The 14,408-nt window shown below is 50.3% G+C and overlaps 1 protein-coding gene across 1 annotated transcript in view; it reads right to left on the reverse strand.

Annotated features, from left to right (window-relative positions):
- The window catches only part of LOC144611299 (extracellular serine/threonine protein kinase FAM20C-like), a 53,396-nt gene that overhangs the window by 24,560 nt on the left and 14,428 nt on the right, over positions 1 to 14,408 (reverse strand). The window contains exons 3-5 of the mRNA XM_078430340.1: positions 14,077 to 14,155; positions 12,723 to 12,815; positions 4,591 to 4,706 (exon numbers count right to left, since the gene is read on the reverse strand). Coding sequence (XP_078286466.1) covers positions 4,591 to 4,706; positions 12,723 to 12,815; positions 14,077 to 14,155 — 288 coding nt within the window. The remainder of the gene's footprint in view (positions 1 to 4,590; positions 4,707 to 12,722; positions 12,816 to 14,076; positions 14,156 to 14,408) is intronic.

Consider the following 14,408-nt stretch of genomic DNA (forward strand, 5'->3'; position numbering starts at 1 on the left):
TGCTTAGGAAAAAAAACTGCTGATGCTGGTTTAAATCGAAGGTAGACACCAATAGACAATAGACAATAGGTGCAGGAGGAGGCCATTCGGCCCTTCGAGCCAGCACCGCCATTCAATGTGATCATGGCTGATCATTCTCAATCAGTACCCCGTTCCTGCCTTCTCCCCATACCCCCTGACTCCGCTATCCTTAAGAGCTCTATCTAGCTCGCTCTTGAATGCATTCAGAGAATTGGCCTCCACTGCCTTCTGAGGCAGAGAATTCCACAGATTTACAACTCTCTGACTGAAAAAGTTTTTCCTCATCTCTGTTCTAAATGGCCTACCCCTTATTCTTAAACTGTGGCCCCTGGTTCTGGACTCCCCCAACATTGGGAACGTGTTTCCTGCCTCTAACGTGTCCAACCCCTTAATAATCTTATATGTTTCGATAAGATCCCCTCTCATCCTTCTAAATTCCAGTGTATACAAGCCTAGTCGCTCCAGTCTTTCTACATATGACAGTCCCGCCATTCCGGGAATTAACCTAGTAAACCTGCGCTGCACGCCCTCAATAGCAAGAATATCCTTCCTCAAATTTGGAGACCTAAACTGCACACAGTATTCCAGGTGCGGTCTCACTAGGGCCCTGTACAACTGCAGAAGGACCTCTTTGCTCCTATACTTAACACCTCTTGTTATGAAGGCCAACATTCCATTGGCTTTCTTCACTGCCTGCTGTACCTGCACACTTCCTTTCAGTGACTGAATGCTGGAGTAACTCAGCGGGACAGGTAGCATCTCGGGAGAGAAGGAATGGGTGACGTTTCGGGTCGAGACCCTTTTCTTCAGACTGATGTCAGGGGAGGGGGTGGTTCCTGCTAGTTCATTATTATCCCACTTTCTCAACCCCTCCCTACCAATTTTACATTGGTAAACTGACGATTAACCATCTGCACATTTCTCCTTTAGTTTAGTTTAGAGATACAGTGCGGAAACAGGCCCTTTGGCCCACCGAGTCCGCACCGCACATTAACACTATCTTACACGAGGGACAATTTTTACATGTAACCTACAAACCTGTACGTCTTTGGAGTGTGGGATGAAACCGGAGCTCCCGGAGGAAACCCACGCAGGTCACGGGAAGAGCGTACAAATGTCGTACAGACAGGCACCCATAACCAGGATGGAACCCAGGTCTCTGGCGTTGTAAGCGCTGTAAGGCAGCACCTCTACCACTGCACCACCGTGCCGCCCTGAATATATTTTTCCAAGACCTTTCTGTGCTGTGCATTCATAACTTTCTTCCTGGTATAACTCTTGTACCAACACACCCGCTGAGCTACAAACCTCCTAGTTTTGCCCTTTTCATGGAAACATAGAAAATAGGTGCAGGAGGAGGGCAATTGGCCCTTCGAGCCAGCACTGCCATTCATTGTGGGCATGGCTGATCATCCACAATCAGTAACCCGTGCCTGCCTTCTCCCCATATCCCTTGATTCCGCTAGCTATTAGCTAACTCTCTTTTAAATTCATCCACAATTTTAAATTGGTCTCCACTGCCTTCTGCGGCAGAGAATTCCACAAATTCACAACTCTGTGGGTGAAAAAGTTCCTTCTCACCTCAGTTTTAAATGGCCTCCCCTTTATTCTTTGACTGTGACCCCTGGTTCTGGACTCCCCCAACATTGGGAACATTTTTCCTGCATCAAGCTTGTCCGGTCCTTTTATAATTGTACACGTCTCCATAAGATCCCCTCTCATCCTTCTAAACTCCAGTGAATACATGCCCAGTCTTTCCAAACTTTCCTCATATGACAGTCCCGCCATCCCGGGGATTAACCCGGTGAACCTACGCTGCACTGCCTCAACAGCAAGGATTTCAATATAGTAGGTTCGTTAACTGCAATTGCGAGTTCCCTCTTTCGTCCCACTACCTGTTCTCCCACCTACTGCCTGCCCTCCCCTGCCCTCCCCTGCCCTCCCCTGCCCTCCCCTGCCTACCACCCTTCTCACCCTCCAACTGTACGGTTGGCACACCAGTCCCAACCGTACAAAACATTGGTTACACTGTGCTTTTGCAACACAATAGGAAGGATATGTAACGATAGAAAGCGTGTAGATGAAATCTTCCAGGAATAGAAGGCTGTGCAGTTAGAAGGAGAGATTGATGGCCTGGGTTCATTCTCACTGGAACATGGGAAGCTCTGGCCTGTTTGTGTAACATATACAAAATGAATTTCACTGTGCAGTTTCATATGTGGCACATAAAGGTCCATTGAACCATTGGCCTTGTAGGGGTTCACAACATTACGAGGTGCATAGATAGGGGCAGCCTGAATCTTCTTCCCAGGATAAGGTAGGGGTGCCAACTATCTCACTCCCAAATAAGGGACAATGTGACGTCAACGCCCCGCGCCCCACCCAGCCAGCGGCCACGTGCTCCCGCTCCACCAATGGCGGCCGCCCGGGCCGGGAGGCGGGTAGCCGCGCAACCTCTGTTAGGCGGCACCCGAGCCTCTGGGCCTACAGTGTCCGGGCCTACAGTGTCTGGGCCTACAGCACCCCCCAGGCCTACAGTGTCTGGGCCTATAGTGTCCGGGCCTATAGTGTCCGGGCCTACAGTGTCCGGGCCTACAGTGTCGGGCCTACAGCGCCCCCCGGGCCTACAGTGTCCGGGCCTATAGTGTCCGGGCCTGCAGTGCCCCACGGGCCTACAGTGCGTCCTGGGTCTAATACGAGACAAGGGCGGTCCCATCCGGGATAAACCAATTTAGCCCAAAATACGGGAGAGAACACTAGTGTAAATTGGGAGGTGAGTAATTTAAAGGAGAATTAAGGAGATAGTTCTTCACACTGTGGATGGTGAGCATCTAGAATGAGCTGCCAGATGAGGTATTGGAGACAGATGCAATTACAACATTTAAAAGCCGTTTGCGGAGGTACTTTGATAGGAAGGGAGTGGGTGGATACAAATCTAATGCAGGCAGATAGGATAACTGTAGAGAGGCATCACAGTCTATGATGAGACGGGCTGATGGGCCAGTTTCTGTGCTGTACAATTCCATAAATCAGTCTGCATTCGTGATATGATGTCTCGGCTGATTCATTCACTACCATCAAGCAGGCCCAGAGGAGAAGGGGCATCTGTAACTGCGTAAAGTTTGTACAAGGTCCCCCCGCTGTTTCCCCAGCTTGGCTCCCCCTCACTCACTCACTCTCCAGACCCGGCACCCTTCTCACCAGCCGGCCAGCTCCCCTGTTTAGTTTAGTTTCGAGATACAGCGCGGAAACAGGCCCTTCGGCCCACCGGGTCCGCGCCGACCAGCGATTCCCGCACACTAACACTATCCTACACACACTAGGGACAAATTTTACATTTACCAGGCCAATTAACCTACAAACCTGCACGTCTTTGGAGTGTGGGAGGAAACTGAAGATCTCGGAGAAAACCCACGCAGTTCACGGGGAGAACGTGCAAACTCCGTACAGACAGCGTCCGTAGTCGGGATCGAACCCGGGTCTCCGGCGCTGCATTCCCTGTAAGGCAGCAACTCTACCGCTGCGCCACCGTGCCCCTGTTACAAACTGTGCTGCTTGATTTTCCTTCTCACCCACTCCTTGCGGACAACACTCACTCTCCCGACCCGGCACCCTTCTCACCAGCCGGCCAGCTCCCCTGTTTAGCTTAGTTTAGAGATACAGCGCGGAAACAGGCCCTTCGGCCCACCGAGTCCGCACCGACCATGAATTACCTTATGCGAGTTCGGTTTCCCACTTTTGCATCGTACACACTAGGGGTGATTTACAGAGGCCAATTAACCTGCAGGTCTTTGGGATGTGGGAGGAAACCAGTGGATGTGGTGTATCTGGACTTTCAAAAAGCCTTTGACAAGGTCCCACACAAGAGATCCCACACAACAGGGCAGTTGTACAGGACCCTGGTGAGAAAACACCTGGAGTATTGTGTGTAATTTTGGTCTCCTAATTTGAGGAAGGACAATATTGCTATTGAGGGAGTACAGCGTAGGTTCACCAGGTTAATTCCGGGGATGGCGGGACTGACATGCGATGAAAAGAATGGGTTGACTGGGCTTGTGTTCACTGGAATTGAGAAGGATGAGAGGGGATCTTAGTGAAGCATAAAATTCTTAAAAGGATTGGACAGGCTAGACGCAGGAAAAAATGTTCCTGGTTTTGGGGGAGTCCAGAACCGAGGGTCACAGTTTAAGAATAAGGGGCAGGCCATTTAGGACTGAGATGAGGAAAAACTTTTTCACCCAGAGAGTTGTGAATCTGTGGAATTCTCTGCCACAGAAGGCAGTGGAGGCCAATTCACTGGATGTTTTCAAGAGAGAGTTGGATTTAGCTCTTAGGGCTAAAGGAATCAAGGGATATGGGGTGAAAGCAGGAACGGGGTACTGATTTTGCATGATCAGCCATGATCACATTGAATGGTGGTGCTGGCTCGAAGGGCCGAATGGCCTCCTCCTGCACCTATTTTTCTATGTCCTCACTATCGGCCTTCTCCCTCCCCAGCACCGTGTCACCCCTCCCCACCCCCCAACTTGTCCCCACCTCTCCACCATTACAACTCCACGTCCCGGATACCTGGTGAGACAAAGAATGTCCGCTCGAGGTGACTATCAGTCGTCAGGTCTCTGATGTCCTTCACCACGTTGACCTGGCGGCCTGAGACTGGGGGAATCCGCCGGAAGCCTAAAATTCTTCAATAGAGAGACAATGAGATTAGCCTGCACAGTAGAGTTGCCAACTGTCCCGTATTAGCCGGGACATCCCCTATATTGGGCTAAATTGGTTTGTCCCGTACGGGACCGCCCTTGTCCCGTGTTAGGCCCGGGGGCGCTGTAGACCCGGACGCTGTAGGTCCGGACAGTGTAGGCCCGGACAGTGTAGGTCCGGACAGTGTAGGCCCGGACAGTGTAGGTCCGGACAGTGTAGGCCCAGACAGTGTAGGTCCGGACAGTGTAGGTCCAGACAGTGTAGGTTCGGACAGTGTAGGTCCATACAGTGTAGGTCCAGACAGTGTAGGTCCGGACAGTGTAGGTCCATACAGTGTAGGTCCGGGCAGTGTAGATCCGGACAGTGTAGGCCCGGACAGTGTAGGTCCGGACAGTGTAGGCCCGGACAGTGTAGGTCCGGACAGTGTAGGCCCAGACAGTGTAGGTTCGGACAGTGTAGGTCCAGACAGTGTAGGCCCGGACAGTGTAGGCCCGTATAGTGTAGGTCCGGACAGTGTAGGTCCGGACAGTGTAGGTCCGGACAGTGTAGGTCCGGACAGTGTAGGTCCGGACAACGTAGGTCTGGACAGTGTAGGCCCGGACAGTGTAGGCCCGGACAGTGTAGGCCCGAACAGTGTAGGCCCGGACAGTGTAGGCCCGGACAGTGTAGGCCCGGACAGTGTAGGCCCGGACAGTGTAGGCCCGGATGTTGCAAAGCAACACGCCTCCCGGCCTGGGCGGCCGCCATTGGTGGAGCGGGAGCACGTGGCCGCTGGCTGGGTGAGGTCACATGGGGCGCGGGGCGGTGACGTCACCTTGTCCCTTATTTGGGATTGAGATAGTTGGCAACCCCTAATACACAGACTGCACTTGCCGCACATGCCCATTCAGGGCAGCTTCCATGCACACTGTGAGCTTTGGTGAACGGGATGGACTTGGAGGAGGTTTGGCAGATCAGAACTGGGCATTCGCCATGTCCCAAGATCGGCTGTAGAAGTGTGTGATCTGTGAGTGTTTGGCCCTGGCATGTTCACTGCTATTTAGTTTAGTTTACAATTACAGCATAGAAACAGGCCCGTCGGCTCACGAGGTCCACGCTGATCACTGATCAACCGTTCACACTTGTTCCACGTTGTCCCACTTTCTCATCCGCTCCCTACGCACTTGGCGCAATTTACAGGGGTCAATCTGCACGTCTTTGGGATGTGGGTGCTATTGAGGGCGTGCAGCGTAAGTTTACTAGGTTAATTCCCGGAATGGCGGGACTATCATATGTTGAAAGACTGGATCGATTAGGCTTGTATACACTGGAATTTAGAAGGATGAGAGGAGATCTTATCGAAACGTATAAGATTATTAAGGGGTTGGACACGTTAGAGGCAGGAAACATGTTCCCAATGTTGGGGGAGTCCAGAACCAGGGGCCACAGTTTAAGAATAAGGGGTAGGCCATTTAGAACTGAGATGAGGAAAAACGTTTTCAGTCAGAGAGTTGTAAATCTGTGGAATTCTCTGCCTCAGAAGGCAGTGGAGGCCAATTCTCTGAATGCATTCAAGAGAGAGCTAGATAGAGCTCTTAAGGATAGCGGAGTCAGGGGGTATGGGGAGAAGGCAGGAACGGGGTACTGATTGAGAATGATTAGCCATGATCACATTGAATGGCGGTGCTGGCTCGAAGGGCCGAATGGCCTCCTCCTGCACCTATTGCCTCCTGCACAATAGTCTATTGTCTATTGTCTATAAATCGGAGCACCCGTAGAAAACCCACACAGTCACAGGGAGAACATGCAAACTCCACACAGACAGCACCACAGGTCAGGATTGAACCTGGGTCCCTGGCGCTGTGAGGCAGCAGATCTACCAGCTGCACCACTGGGTTGCTATTCTTGTGAAGAAGTCGGGAGTTCAGCAAGGACCGCAGCAAGGCAGGCAAGAGTTGCAGCAGGAATACCGAGAAAACGTCTCACGCCTTTGGAGGACTACAAACGCAGACTTCTACAAAAGGCTTCCAGACCTCCACAGAAGCGCCGGAGAAAGCATTTTATCGGGATGCACCACACCACGGTCTGGGAACAGCTCCACCCAAGACCGCAAGAAATTGCGGAGAATCGTGGACGCAGCCCAGACCGTCACACAAACCAACCTCCCTCCCATCGGTTCCATTTGCACCTCACGCTGCCTCGGCAAGGCCAGCAGCATCATCAAGGACCAGTCGCACCCCGGCCACTCCCTCTTCTCCCCCCTCCCATCAGGCAAGAGGTACAGAAGTGTGGAAACCAAAGAGACTAGAGGAGCAAGATGGACCACTCCATTGAAATCGCCTATAGTGAAGTGTAGTGTGCAAAGGAGCGTAACGTCCGCCATTTTAGTAAGCAAAACCCGCCGTTCGCTCTGCCTCTCGCAGTGTAATCAGTGTTTTGGGGGAACAGTATGTGTGATGATACCATTAAAATGCAGAATATATCTCATCTATCAATTCACAGATTTTTGTTATTTTTCTTTTTAAATGTTTCTGCAAGTTTCTGCCGACTAAAATGGCGCCGTGACGTACTACGGTTTTTAGGGTCTTGATCCTCTAGTATCTTTGGTGAAAACGCACACCTCCAGATTCAGGGACAGTTTCTTCCCAGCTGTTATCCAGCAACTGAACCATCCTACCACAACTAGAGAGCAGTCCTGAACTACTATCTACCTCATTGGAGACTATCTTTAATCGGACTTTACTGGCCTATATCTTGCACTAAACATTATTCCCGTTATAATGTATCTGTACAGTGTGGATCACTCAATTGTAATCATGAATAGTCTTTCCTCAGACTGGTTAGCACGCTACAAACGTTGAACCTGCCTCCCGGCCCGGGTGGCTGCCATTGGTGGAGCGGGAGCACGTGACCGCTGGCTGGGTGAGGTCACGTGGGGCGCGGTGCAGTGACGTCAACATTTGTCCCTAATTTGGGAGTGAGGAAGTTGGCAACCATGGGACGGACACAAAATAAAACATCTCATAGATGAGTGGTGAGTCCCTCGAACAAGTCGGTTTATTGAAGGCCTTAACAGTGCGTACTGATAATCACTCTGAGAGAGCCCAAAGTTTAGTTTGATTTATTTATACAATAGACAATAGACAATAGACAATAGGTGCAGGAGTAGGCCATTCGGCCCTTCGAGCCAGCACCGCCATTCAATGTGATCATGGCTGATCATTCTCAATCAGTACCCCGTTCCTGCCTTCTCCCCATACCCCCTGACTCCGCTATCCTTAAGAGCTCTATCTAGCTCTCTCTTGAATGCATTCGGAGAATTGTCCTCCACTGCCTTCTGAGGCAGAGAATTCCACAGATTCACAACTCTCTGACTGAAAAAGTTTTTCCTCATCTCAGTTCTAAATGGCCTACCCCTTATTCTTAAACTGTGGCCCCTGGTTCTGGACTCCCCCAACATTGGGAACATGTTTCCTGCCTCTAACGTGTCCAACCGCTTAATAATCTTATACGTTTCGATAAGATCCTCTCTCATCCTTCTAAAAGGATGTATTTTTTAGAGATACAGCGCAGAAACAGGCCCTTTCGGCCCACCGGGTCCGCGCCGACCAGCGATCCCCACACGTTAACACCATCCTATACCCTCTAGGGACAACTTTTACATTTACCAAGCCAATTAACCTACAAACCTGTACGTCTTTGGAGTGTGGGAGATAACCGAAGATGTCGGAGAAAACCCCACGCAGGTCACGGGGAGAACGTACAAACTCCGTACAGACAGCACCCGTAGTCGGGATGGAACCCGGGTCTCCGGCGATGCATTCGCTGTAAGGCAGCAACTCTACCGCTGCGCCACCGTGCCACCGTGCCCCACTAAATGTTTCAAAGATCAGTCTGAAGAAGGGTCTCGACCCAAAACGTCACCCATTCCTTCTCTCCAGGGATGCTGCCTGTCCCGCTAGGTTACTCCAGCCTACAGCATTTTTATATTCTCACGATGTCTCTGTAACCTTTCATCTTTATCTTTCTCCGTAATTATCTTTACGTTTATGGTCCCTGCTCCTGAGTATACCACTCATCCCATTTGTATAACAAACAGATACCATAAATGTCAAGAGCTCTAATTGGTTTTATTACCCTCCGCTGTTTACAACCCCTAATGTTTATTTTAATTAAACTAACTGTGCTGTGGAATCCAAACACCATGATAAATCTATTCATTGCCTCACTAACGTTCTTAGTTTCCCAATGTTGGCCATTTCCCCCATCATGCTTCCCCAGTATGTAAACTTTTGGGTTAAACAGATTATAAGCTAATAATCTTACACTTTAAAAAACTTCCAACAATTGAATATTTGAACACCAGAACTACTGCACGGTGGCGCAGGGGTAGAGTTGCTGCCTCATGGCACCAGGGTCCCAGGTTCGATCCTGACTACGGTCGCTGTCTGTACGGAGTTTGTACCTTCTCCCTATGACCACCTAGGTTTACTCCGGGTGCTCTGGCTTCCTCCCACACTCCAAAGACATACAGATTTGTAGGCTAAATGGCTTTGGTAAAATTGTAAATTGTCCCTAGTGTGTGTAGGATAGTGTTAGTGTGTGGGGGATCGCTGGTCAGAGCGGACTGGGTGGGCCGAAGGGCCAGTTTCCGCGCTGTACCTCTAAACTAAACTAGATTTAGAGATACAGGCCCTTCGGCCCACCGAGTCCGCGCCGCCCTGCGATCCCCACACATTAACACTATCCTACACACACTAGGGACAATTTTTACATTTTACCCAGCCAATTAACCTACATACCTCTACGTCTTTGGAGTGTGGGAGGAAACCGAAGATCTCGGAGAAAACCCACGCAGGTCACGGGGAGAACGTACAAACTCCGTACAGACGGCGCCCGTAGTCAGGATCGAACCTGGGTCTCCGGTGCTGCATTCGCTGTAAGGCAGCAACTCTACCGCTGCGCCACCGTGCCGCACACTAATCTAATCTAAACTAAACCTGAAAAAGACCCAGTAACCAGTCGGCTTTGGTAAAATTGTCCTTGGAGTGTTAGTGTGCGGGGATTGCAGGTTAGCGAGGACTCGGTGGGCCGAAGGGCCTGTTTCCGCGCTGTATCTCTAAACTAAACTAGTTTCATCTTCACCCGAGCTGTTCCATTAATGCTAACTTTAGGTTTTGTGTGAAAGTCGTGCGATGAAAATAGCCTAAAATTTGGGGAAACTGAAGCCAGAGTGGGAAAAGGAAAAACTCGCCCCCTCCCCTGACATCAGTCTGAAGAAGGGTCTCAACCCGAAACGTCACCCATTCCTTCTCTCCACAGATGCTGCCTGTCCCGCTGAGTTACTCCAGCGTTTTGTGTCTCTCTTTGGAGAACATCTGCTGTTCCCTCCGACACTTAGGAATAAACACTTCACGCATGTGGGGAACAAAATTATGGTGAGCTAGAATGGGCAATCTATCCAGATTAACGGAAAAATAAGTCAACGAACAGAACGATGCTGCCAACAGCATGAGGTAATAGAAACATAGAAAATAGGTGCAGGAGGAGGCCATTCGGCCCTTCGAGCCAGCACCGCCATTCATTGTGATCATGGCTGATCATCCACAATCAGTAACCCGTGCCCAACTTCTCCCCATATCCCTTGATTCCACTAGGTGGAACATAATAAAAACTTCAGTCTGAAGAAGGGTCTCGACCCGAAACGTCACCCATTCCTTCTCTCCCGAGATGCTGCCGGACCTGCTGAGTTACTCCAGCATTTTGTGAATAAATACCTTTGAATAAATACCAGCATCTGCAGTTATTTTCTTATAATAAAACCCAGCATGTCCTGTGATTGCCAGAGGGCCTGCAGTGGACTGCACATTGGCCGTAATTAGATAAAGTAAGCCGAGGTAAAAATAGTGTGAAATTAATGGAAGTGGCTGCTTCTATTGCAGACCGTTCCAAGAACTGGGAGAGGTTAAGAAACGTTGGCATGTCAATTTAGTTTTTTAGTTTAGTTGAGAGATACAGGGCGGAAACAGGCACTATCAGCGCCGACCAGCGATCCCCGCACACAATCCTACGCCCACGAGTGACAATTTTTACACTTAGCGAGCCAATTAACCTACGTCTTTGGAAAACCAGACCAAACAAGACGATGCTGAAGACGTTGATGGAAGACGCATCAGTGGAGACAAGAGAGGAGCTTGCCAGCCGTGTGGAGGACAGAGATGTGTGGGGCGTCCATCACTGTGCCCGTCGAAAACCAGCACCGTTAATGTTTTCAACGATTTTAACGATTTTCGAAATTTAAAAATGTGGAGACCGAAGATATCGGAGAAAACCCCTCGCAGGTACAAACTCCGTCGCAGGCAGCACCCGCGGTCGGGATGGAACCCGGGTCTCCGGCGCTGCATTCGGTGCCGGGCAGCAACTCTACCGCTGCGCCACCCCTGCTGAAATGCTGAAAGAATGGCTGGAACGAGATGCAGGATACTCAGTGCCCAGACTGATTCTAAACGTGACAGATAACGTGCCTAGTAGACCTGACAGCTTGTGCACAAGGCAAAGGAAAAGCAAGCACCGTGATGGCCACCATGGCGCAGCGGTAGAGTTGCTGCCTTACAGCGTATGCAGCGCCGGAGACCCGGGTTCCATCCCGACTATGGGCGTCGTCTGTACGGAGTTTGTACAATCTCTCCGTGACCTGCGTGGGTTTTCTCCGAGATCTTCGGTTTCCTCCCGCACTCCAAAGGTTTGTAGGTTAATTGGCTTAGTGTGTGTGTAAATTGTCCCTAGTGTGTGTAGGATAGTGTTAATGTGCGGGGATCGCTGGGCGGTGCTGACTCGGTGGGCCGAAAGGGCCTGTTTCCACGCTGTATCTCTAAAACTAAAAACTAAAAACGCTCTACAATATGCATGCCAAATGGCAAATATCTTCAGAAAGAGGCAGGGAAATGCCAGTATAACGCAGGAAAATTAAATGACAGTTGCCTATAATCTAGGTGGGATAGACGGGCCACAGAAGGCTGTGGAGGCCGTCAATGGATAATTTTATATTATATATTATTTCATATTTCAGATACAGCGTGGAAACAGTCCTTTTCGGCCCACCAAGTCCGCGCCGCCCAGCGATCCCTGCACATTAACACTATCCTACACACACTAGGGACAATTTTTACATTTACCCAGTCAATTAACCTACATACCTGTACGTCTTTGGAGTGTGGGAGGAAACTGAAGATCTCGGAGAAAACCCACGCAGGTCACGGGGAGAACATACAAACTCCGTACAGACGGCGCCCGTAGTCAGGATCGAACCTGAGCCTCCGGCGCTGCATTCGCTGTAAGGCAGCAACTCTACCGTTGCGCCACCGTGCCGCCCTAAGGCAGAGATAGATTGATTCCTGATTGGTACGGGTGTCAGGGGTTATGGGGAGAAGGCAGGAGAATGGGGCTGAGCGGGGAATGTAGATCAGCCATGATTGATTGGTGGAGTAGACGTGATGGGCCGAATGGCCTAATTCTGCTCCTATCACTTGTGAACCAGGTGCTAGAAGAGAAGATATCACAGTATTGATTTTATAACAGGCAGGTCAAGCTTGATTAAGAAGCAACAAGAGTGGAAGTTCGGTGGATGTGAATGACAAGAGACAATAGGCAATAGGTGCAGGAGGAGGCCATTCGGCCCTTCGAGCCAGCACCACCATTCAATGTGATCATGGCTGATCATCCACAATCAGTACCCCGTTCCTGCCTTCTCCCCATACCCCCTGACTCCGCTATCCTTAAGAGCTCTATCTAGCTCTCTCTTGAAAGCATCCAGAGAATTGGCCTCCACTGCCTTCTGAGGCAGGGAATTCCACAGAATCACAACTCTCTGGGTGAAAAAGTTTTTCCTCATCTCCATTCTAAATGGCCTACCCCTTATTTTTAAACTGTGGCCCCTAGTTCTGGACTCCCCCCAACATTGGGAACGTGTTTCCTGCAGATGTTTGATTTCCCAGCTCACAAGATTGGTCTTCCATACTCACCGGTCTAAGTGGAAGGCCGCGATCTCGGCGTTGTGCCTCTCAAAGTCAGAGAAGTAGAAAAGATCTGGTGACGTTTCCTCTTCCCGGGTCTGCCTGTTGGGAACAAAGCTCGTTAATGGACCTGAAGAGACGATAATTGACGTAATAGGAAGGGCGGTAACGGTGGCGCAGCGGTAGAGTTGCTGTCTTACAGCGCCATAGACCCGGGTTCGATCCCGACCACGTGTGCTGCCTGCACGGAGTTTGTACGTTCTCCCCGTGACCTGCGTGGGTTTTCTCCGAGATCTTCGGTTTCCTCCCACACTCCAAAGACGTACAGGTTTGTTGGTTAATTGGCTTGGTAAATGGTTTTTTTAAAATTGTCCCTAGTGTGTGTAGGATAGTGTTAATGTGCGGGGATCGCTGGGCGGCGCGGACCCGGTGGGCCGAAGGGCCTGTTTCCGCGCTGTATCTCTAAACTAAATAAACTAAGCTAAATGAACGCAGGAGCAGGGGGAAGCAGGAGTAGGCTATCTAGTCCCCTCTGCCACAGTCTGCTCGATCAGACGTCAAGACAGGCCAATCCATTCTTCTGCACTGTCCGCTTATCCCCTAATTCCAGAAACCTATCAAACTCGGTTTTAAATGAACTTAACTCCACTACTGTGCAAGAAAGAACTGCAGATGCTGGTTTAAATCGAAGGTAGGCACAAAATGCTGGAGTAACTCAGCGGGTCAGGCAGCATCTCGGGAGAGAAGGAATGGGTGACATTTAGGGTCGAGACCCTTCTTCAGACTGATGTCAGGGGAGGGGGCGGGACAAAGATAGAATGTAGTCGGAGACAGGAAGACGAGTGGGAGAACTGGGAAGGGGGAGGGGATGGAGAGAGAGGGAAAGCAGGGACCATCTGAAGTTAGAGAAGTCAATGTTCATACCGCTGGGGTGTAAACTACCCGAGCGAAATTTGAGGTGCTGTTCCTCCAATTTGCACTGGGCCTCACTCTGATGATGGAGGAGGCCCAGGACAGAAAGGTCAGATTGGGAGTGGGAGGGGGAGTTGAAGTGCTGAGCCACCGGGAGATCAGGTTGGTTAAGACGGACTACTACAGACCTCTTTGGTAGAGAATTACAAAGGTTCACTCTACCCTCAGTGGAGAACATTCTCCTTATCTCAGTCCTAATTGCCCTTCCCTTTCTCCTGTGGCAGTGCCCCCTTCTCCAGCCACCACCTCCTCTTTGCCTCCATCCTGTTGAACTCGGTAATAATTTTCAGTTTCAGCAAAATCTCCTTTCATTCTCCAAAAGCTGAAGTATACCGTCTCGCCCATCTCCCTCTTTGAGAGGATGCGTTCCGTGTCGGAATCTCACACTTACTTTAACGGTTTAAACAAGGCTTTGCCATAGTTGTTCAAAGTCATTGTCAGCTTCAGCTGGGTCCCACCGAGCTTCTGAACTAAGGAAACAAATGTCAACAGTTACTGTCCGGTGAACTCACATTATTGCAAACCCAGCTACGAGATGCCAGCCCAGGTAGTACTGATCCATCCCCAAATACCTCAGCACGTCTTCCTGGACCAGTGTTGTCATTAGAGTGAAGATGCTCCAGTGAAGTTGCTGGAGAACAAGTCCCAAGTAATCGACCGACTGAAGGGGAAAAACATGTGTGGGAGGAAAACTGCAGAGGCTGCTCTAAATCGAAGGTAGAC

This window comes from Rhinoraja longicauda, chromosome 40, assembly GCF_053455715.1.
Source record: "Rhinoraja longicauda isolate Sanriku21f chromosome 40, sRhiLon1.1, whole genome shotgun sequence".
Classification (NCBI taxonomy): Eukaryota; Metazoa; Chordata; class Chondrichthyes; order Rajiformes; family Arhynchobatidae; genus Rhinoraja; species Rhinoraja longicauda.